The sequence below is a fragment of the Miscanthus floridulus genome, chromosome 6 (genome assembly GCF_019320115.1).
Source record: "Miscanthus floridulus cultivar M001 chromosome 6, ASM1932011v1, whole genome shotgun sequence".
Classification (NCBI taxonomy): domain Eukaryota; kingdom Viridiplantae; phylum Streptophyta; class Magnoliopsida; order Poales; family Poaceae; genus Miscanthus; species Miscanthus floridulus.
Window position 1 is genome coordinate 21169315 of NC_089585.1, and position 8554 is coordinate 21177868.

General features: G+C 41.7%; 1 protein-coding gene across 5 annotated transcripts; it reads right to left on the minus strand.

The window, feature by feature from the left end:
- Positions 1–2065: 2065 nt before the first annotated feature.
- LOC136461825 (transcription factor TGA2.3-like) lies at positions 2066–7837 on the minus strand. Of its 5 annotated transcripts, none has more exons than XM_066461145.1 (10): positions 7463–7837; positions 6732–7036; positions 6383–6500; positions 5034–5111; positions 4898–4957; positions 3718–3795; positions 3583–3634; positions 3209–3480; positions 2810–3055; positions 2066–2478 (listed from the first exon to the last, which is right to left on the minus strand). In XM_066461145.1, exons 3-10 carry the CDS (start codon positions 6440–6442, stop codon positions 2332–2334), a joined length of 993 nt encoding a protein of 330 aa, XP_066317242.1. In that variant the 5' UTR covers positions 6443–6500; positions 6732–7036; positions 7463–7837; the 3' UTR covers positions 2066–2331. The 5 variants fall into 5 exon arrangements, with proteins under 5 accessions (XP_066317242.1, XP_066317239.1, XP_066317241.1 ...); XM_066461142.1 differs by having other exon boundaries at positions 6732–7106; XM_066461144.1 differs by having other exon boundaries at positions 6721–7106.
- Positions 7838–8554: the final 717 nt, after the last annotated feature.

The window sequence follows — 8554 nt, forward strand, 5'->3', positions numbered from 1 at the left end:
TTTTATGCAAATAGCTTCTCAAATAATAATTTAGAGAACGAGACTCCTGAAGATACTGCCTTCCTCCGTTTCTCGTGCCGACTTGCCAAAATCGCTTCCTGTGCCCACTGTTTTACGATACCACCGCCACGTGGCGAGCATCCAATGGCCAAGCGCCAAGCCAGCCACACATGGCCACACGGATCGCGGCCATACCGTCGATCCCGCTGGCTGCGCCTACTGTTTTGCGGAGTATTTACATATTTATCATTATTACGGATGACATCTTACACTGTGTCACTAACACATGAGTCACTGACATGGTACTTTTTATACCACTCACATCATAATAATGGTAAATATGTAAATAATCCCCTGTTTTGCGATACCACTGCCACGTGGCGAGCATCCAATGGTCAAGCGCCAGCCAGCCACACACAGCCACATGGATCGCGGCCACACCGCCGATCCCGCCTGCGTCTGGGAGGCCACGCTCCTGCAAACCTGTGCCTGGCAGGCCAGTCGCCTCACCTATGGAGAATTTGTTGCGAAATTTGTAAAGAATCTGACATATTTGACGTGTGTTTGTTTGATATCTATAATCATAAAAATAATTTATAATTTTTTCTAAAAATTCTGACATGTATTTATTTGAGATCTGTAATTATCTTCAAATTACGTCACCCTGACCAATAAATTACACTTAAAAATAATTATAAATATAGTAATAAAACAATATAAATATAACTGTAAGAAGTGTAAGTGTATGGATAAAAATATAGTTATTGAGAGTGCTAAAATAATCGGTTGTTGGCTAGACAGATTCAATTTTAAACAATCAGCTTGTTCGCTTATTGGTTTCAGCCAGGACTTATCAGCCAACCAACAGTGTTTTTCTCTCATAACAAATCAGCACCAGTCGGGCTTATCAGCCCAGAAACTAATCAGCGAATAGGCCAAATGAGGTGACGCGGGAGGGAGCGAGAGAGGGAGGGCTCTATTTCTTACTTAAGATTGTGACGATTACATGCCCCTATATTTATAGTTTCTAAGGACATGTATCCAAGTAAATATAAAAAGGAGTCTTTATAGCTCTGGACTTCTCTTTTCCTAACAAACCGATCTTATTTAGTCTTATTTCCTAAATAAATTCTACTTTTCCTTCTTTTTGCCTATTTTCTCACTTAATCTAGATTTCCCCTGTCGGCAGCCGCACGTGAACAGTACCCACGCTACCTAGCGCCTTGGCCCAGACCTTGGGGGCCTCTCTTAGCCCGCTTGGCCCAACTTGGGGGCCTCTAATCGGACGTGTGACAACTATACTAATTCTAAAAAAAAAGGATCAGAAGTTTTTTTAAAAAAAAAGGATCAGAAGTTATTATGCTGAACTTTTCAGGACAGTCCTTGGTATTTTTACAGGAAATGATTTCTCATGAAGTCATGATAACATCATGATCCTTTTCAAGAAATGTCATGATTCTTCATGCATTCTTTTTTTCTGCTATAACTAAATAATGAAATATGCTGATAATTTAACTCGGTGTGATATAAAGTAGTGCGAGACTACATATTAGTAATGGTATTATTTGATCTGGGTTGTCAATTGGATATTCTTTTGCTTGTTATTTTATGTCTACTTGTTTTATAGAACAAACATATCAGTTAGAGCTAAACAATCTGGAGCTTTCACGCTAAAGGTGATTATTAACTTGTTTACCGCCATTGTGCCGTCTCATGGATTATTAGAGCTAATCAAACTTTTGAACTCATTATGAGTGAGACACGTGAGGCTATGATCTGAATCTGAAGGTGTCTTGATTATTATTCTAATTTTAAAAGTCTCCTTTGAACAAATTTTGATCAGGTGGGTCAACTTGAAGGTACCTGCTGCAACCTGAAGGAGGCTGGCCTTACATGGGAGGGACGTGCTCACTGCGGCCTTGATGATGCCCGCAATACTGCTCGCCTCCTGGCAATTATACGCTCAAATTTTTAATGCGGTGGATCAGCCAATATACCTGGTTAGATGTTACTAGCAAAGCATTATATTCATGCTAGTGTTCCTACAGAGTGAACAAAAATCGACTGATCAACATCAATGTGCATTCTAATGATTCGCTGGGCATACAGAGTGAGAATTTTACAGCAGTTGGTAATAATACATCATGAACCATGAACTGAACACTTAACTACATGGCTAGGCAGCCTAAGCTACATCAACATCCCCTTCCATTTGGATTACAGTATGTGTCCAAATCAAGTCTGTCGCAGCCCTGTCAAATCTCCTGATGATAAGATAACCATTGAAAACCAAGTTGTGAAAAAGTATTGCAGTCAAATTGCATGTTCTTGCTATTCCTTCGGCCGAGCAAGCCAGAGAGAGCTCAGGGCACGGAGACGTGAAGAGTAATCACTTATCACAAGCAGTGCCCGAGCTGACTGTCTAGTGGTCAGGATCCTTTGCATCTGTTGTAGGGTCTGCAGCCGCAGGTTATCAGCCTTGATACATACAGCAAAGAAAAGTAGCAGGATTTAGGCACCGTATTCACATGCTCTCTACTTCTCTAGTCCCTCCATCCCCAAAAGAATGCATATCTCACTTCTCGAGAATCAAACCTTTTTAAGTTTGACTAGGTTTATAGAAAATAGTATCAGCACTTGTAGGCCCAAATAAATTTATTATAAAATATATTCCACAATTAATCTAATGACACTTATTACGCATCATAATATTACTACTTTTTGTATGTGTCTGGTCAAACTTAAAAGAGTTGTCCTTGGAAAGTGAGATGTGCATTCTGTTAAGGCATTTGGAAAAGAGGGTTAATACCTGACGAAGGAAATTCTCAAGCGTTCCGAGCTTTCCCATGGCCATGGCCATTTGACCCATGTAGTTTGCCACATTTCCTGTTGATCCAGAAGACGAAAGAGACCCAGCCAAGGTTTCAGCCAAGGATTGCTGAAGGGCCTCCATTCCTTGTGAAAGAGCATCCTCAGCCTGCTGTGAAGATTGCTGAAGGTTGCCTATCCCTGATAGCTGCTGCTCGGTGAGAGGTTCAAGTTGTGTCGAAATAAGCTGCAGTTTGCATATATTTTATCAGTGACCCAAACAATGAAATCACCAGTGCTTGAAAAGAGAACAAATTCCATGTATTCATAAAAAGCGTGTTTCTACTCTAGGAGGGCCCAAAAGATAATAAACACATTGTAAGGCTAGTACATTGCACACCTTTAAAACCTCAGATGGTCGGAAACCTCCTAGCCACAAGAAACACCTCTCTGCCGGTGTCTTCCACATGCCTGATAAGACGTGAAAGACATCTGCCTTGGCTGCATTTCCTTTGAGCCTGAAAATCTCATCATAGTGTGACATGATCTTATCAACAACACTGCGGAGATCAGTATCACTTGCATGAGCACTGACACCAGCCCTTAGCTCACTAATTTGCCGATTGTGCTCTTCCAACCACCTCGCATACTCCATATCAAAGGCCAATGCCCCTGTACGAAAACACATTTCCCCCATAAAAAAGCAGGAATCACAGCCTGAGTGCTTCTCTGGTAATGAGCAAGCAAACATTATGCATGTGAAGTAATAATTACCATTTCCACTCATGGAGTGTGACTGATCAACTGAACTAGATATAAAAATGCCCTGTGAGAGAGAATATCTTAAGCAAACTTCAATTTAGTCAATAGGACACAGGGCTGTAAAATGTGACATGCCATAGGAGTAACCTGCTGACGAGCTCGTTGCAACTCTTGCTCTAGTTGGGTAAGTTTTAGTCTGCTATTCTCCAACTGTTGAACATATGCCTATAGGAATAGCAAGATTACCCATCAATACCACAGCAATGTCCATTAGCAATCCACGTCAGAAATTGGAAAGAGGTACTTGCCACTTGCTTGTGCAATCCTCTTACAGAAATCTTAAAACAAAAGTAGTTAATAATGACAAGGGTAAGTCAGCACTGATTTGTATTACTTAGTTCGCTTGATCGGATTCTCATTATTCAAGTTTGAGCTAACAAGCATGTGAGCATATGAACCTGATCTAACGATACAACAGAACTTGCAGTGAGTTCTACTATTGATTGAAACCACGTGGTGTATGATCAAAGAAAGCAAATAATATTCATCACAAGAACATCAATAATGACTTAATGAATGAATAAAACCTCTATTGAGATAGAAGTTTATTCTAGATGGCTCCGTCAGCTTATGCTGGTGCAGCCGCCAGCTGCTGAATATATCATATTGAATTATGACTATTGTGCAAACCCAAGAGTTCCCCCATAAAGGCTGGATCTTCACAAACAGAATACATCCATTACTAGGATGGCAAGGTGCATAAAGAGATATTATGGATAATAAGTAATAGACTAATTGTGCTAAGAGATGAATTTGTCCCTAGTTACAAGTTACTAGTCATGCTGTAAGATTCATGAACTTCTCATATAAAGGGCCGCTAGAGCAAACCCCAGAGGAAAAAGTCAGCTCTGAAAACTGAAAATGAAAATGGAAGAGTCAAAATTTCCCAAAACTAAAATTCTAATGCTTATTAGAGTAACAGTAACTTCCATTGAACTCAACTAAAGCTCCATATGGAAGTAAACTGATAGCAACTTTTACACTTCCCTTTTGCTGGATTTACATTCCAGCCTTTATCAAGCACAGCTTTCAATGCAAAGCACTTATACAAACAACAACAAAAAAATGCAATATACTTTGTGTACAATGATACCAGCAACAAGTCATGAAGAAAAGAAAACCTTATTCCTGAACATAAAAGCACTGCTATAACAAGTAGAGGTCTATAGAAACATAAAAGCACTGCTTTAAGACTACTAAAAACAAACATCCAAACAAGCACTGCTTTATTTTTAAGTACAAAGATGTAAAAACTAAATCCACACACCTTCTTCCTTAATCGGCTCTTCCTTGCAGCCTCACGATTTTGAGCAAGACGACGCAGTGTCTACAAAATAAATTATAAGGAAAAGAAACAGCAGAAACATGAAATGAAAACAAGAGTGCTACTTCAAAACATGCACCTTTTGATCTCCATGTTTGTCCTTGGATCTGTCACTGGAGTCAGAAGCAACACCAAGAGCACCTGGGCCTGGTTCAAGCTGCCGATGAAAGCATAATCATCAAGCTCCCATGATTCATTCATTCCTATCTGTACATCACAGATTTTTCCCCTCTTTCCAAGGTTTTACTTAAAAATCGCAAGTATTTCCCATACTTCTTTTTAAAGCACAAGTAGTCAACGCCTGGTAATGTTTATCCATCACACCAATTTTCTCTTTAAAACAAAAGCTTTTAGCTCCCCTCCCGTCAACTATGCTTGGAAATACCACAATGTTAGATTTTGCATCCCATACAAAGGTTCCTTGGCTGCCTTTTGATAGTGTTTGCATGCATCAACTACTACCAAATCAACTAATCAGATGCCTATGTTGGAGGTAAATTCAGAATTCACTGTCTGTGTTAGTGTATAAAACTGTAAACGCACATATAATGCAACCAGCTTATAATGACAAGCTACTGGAAAGAATGAAAAGCTTAAGGGGAAAAGGTTGGGAATTTTTTTTTAAAAAAAAAAGGTCAAAGAGTTTTAAGGCCCAAATCAAGAAATTATGATTTTTTTTCTCAAACGGAGCAGGAAAGCTGTCATTTCATTTATAAAGAAAAAAATTATGCTCTTTACTGACCAAATTTAATACTTAATAGTGACATGGAACTTTGCCAGCTATATACAAATCCAACTGTTCATGATGTTGTTTCAGTTTCAGAACTCCCTAATTTTGTGGATTATGTTACTTGTCCATACACTACACAGTGCTATGGGAGTATTAAGTCCCAAAATTTTATTCTAGAGATTTACTCAAGAGCCCTGAACTCCTGATGCGATTTACATGTACCCTGTGTTGCAAGAGCAATTCCGCAACACAGATTTTTAATAAGAAACTAAACGTAACTGGTACTCCCATTTTGCTGTGTATCTAGATATATTATTATATCTAGATACATAGCAAAATGGATGTACCAAAAAAGTCAAAGCGACTTATAATTTGGAACGGAAGGAGTACTTCCTATCATAGACCACTGTCAGTACACACACGTCATCCTCCATCTTTACAGATAATTGAAGGAACAACAAGCTATAGAACTATTTTATAAGAAAACATATATGTCCATTGTATGTTTTGTCCATCTTGCATAACTACATGTAAGCATTGGTACATATATGGTTTTGAACTGAAAGTGACGTTTGGTGTCATATTGTAAACACTAATGATGATTCAAACAATACTTTAGAAATATATTTGGGTCACATCACATAGCCAGAAAATAGTATTTACGTTGAACACCCCGGACCAAGATCAACCAGACTTACCCCGTGATTGTCGTCAGTATCATCTGTTGATGTTTCTGTTCTAGGGCTGGCATCTGCCATTGTAGACTACACTTCGGTTCTTAAAATGCTTCCTCCAGGCAAAACCAGATTATACTATCTGCTTGTTAAAAAATGGAACGTGTCAAAGAGACATAATATCAATATTACGATCTAAAAATGATGAAACTTGAGCGATAGTAGGTATGATCACTCCATCAATTCAGTTTCGAAATACACAATAGGAAAATGAGTACACACTACACACAATATCTAATTTGATGAACTGATTCGATGTGAAGATTGGATAAATAAACAACAGATCTCAACAAAGCAGATACCAGTTATGTACCACTTCGTTCCAAAAAGCGGCACTAAGCGCACGCTTCAGTGCGCTGAAGCGCTAAGCGGACGGGTAACGCTTCGCTTTGGGGCATAAGCGCTCCCAAAGCAGCGCGACCGCCTTGGTGGAGCAGCGGCTGCTGGCTCCCACTGCCCGCGGCCGTGCACGGCACGCAGCGCAGCCGCCGGGGCCACGCGCCGTCGACGGTCCAGAGGCGAGGGCGTGAGCCGGGAGAGGGAGCCGCTGACGCCGCGCCGAGCCTGGGACTGCCCCGCCGTCACCGAGAACCCGAGCCTGAGCGCCACTGCCGTCGCCTGCGTGCCGAGCGCGAGTGGGGGAGGGAGCGGAACAATGGCGGACCCAGGATTTAAATCCAGGGTATGCCTAACCAAAACTTTATTATCCAATATGGTATAATCTAATACAAAAATTCGGTAAATGGTTCGGTTAAAAATATAATATATCTACAAATTCTCATAATAACTTAAATTCAACAAATAAGTTTGAAATTTGCATAAATAACAATACAAATTGTTTAGCTGTAATATAAGGTCTTACAAAAAATACTAGAAGATTGCAATACTAGTCTGCCAACGCATACAACAAAACAAGCAAAAGAGACGCATTCATCAGGCATATGCTCCCAATCGACCAATTCATCTAGTGGCAAATCAGGGACATGGAGATAGGGAGTCACCACTCAGTCACCATTCAAGACTAAAGACTCCAGAGATGCTCACCGGTCACAAGCAGGGAGCCAGGGAGGATAGTGGTGACTGGTGTCCAGCTCCAGACGGGCGGTCGGCGGACGCACAGGCGCACGCCGCACCGCACAGAGGCCAGTACCGACGCGCCGCCCAGATCTGTCGGCAGCCGCCCGCCCACCCGCCCTAGGCCCCTGCCGAAGACTGCGAGCTGTCGGACAGCAGGCAGCAGCCACGACCGGAGTCCGACGAGGAGCGACTTGGCGAGCAGAGTCCAGAGGGAGCCGGGTGCCCGGAGGCCAGAGACGGTCTGGGCGCCTGGCGGAGAGGCTCCTAGGACTCCCGACGACGCCGCGACGAGTCGGGGCTCGGTGACGGCGGATGTCGGGTGGGAGCCAGGATGGTGTGAGGCAGGCCTTTGTTGGGCTTTTCATCATCTAGGCTAAGAAATGATCATTAGTATTAGTTTATTGGGCTACATTTCATGGTAGTACTGGGCTTATCTGGACTACCCGCTGGGCCTGCCATTGGAGTGGAAGATGGATCGCTGGCACTGAGAGGAAGATGAAGAGGGGAGACTAAGAAACGGCGGCAGTTGTCGGGCTGTGCGAGCAGGGACGGCGCTAGGGGTATTTCCTGTATGCCACGGAATACCTAACATTTTGGAAACAAACACATATATATATATACACCGAAATTTGGAAGAAAAGTCACAGGGACTCGAAAGTTCCCAAGATCATATCACCAAGGAATAAATTGTGTGCAGATCGGAAACAGCTGATTTAGAAGATTTTGTAATGGACAACTTAGAAGATTTGAATTACTTTCGGTTGCGTGCTCTCGAAAACTTTGAAGCCGATAAACTAAGGATTGAGGGTCAAAATTAAGCAATTTTCTGAAGGAGACTTAGTGTGGAAAATAAAATCGCCGATCGAGTCAGGGGCAGCAGATTCGGTGAAAAGTCACCCAACTGGGAAGGACCTTATCGGATCAAATGTTATGCGCCTGGTAATACTGGTATTCTGAAGATACCGAGAAGGGAAAGGAAATTCGGCAGAGCAATCAAATGGGAAATATTTGAAGGAATATTATCCTAGCATTTGGATTGACACTTAACAACTGATTTGC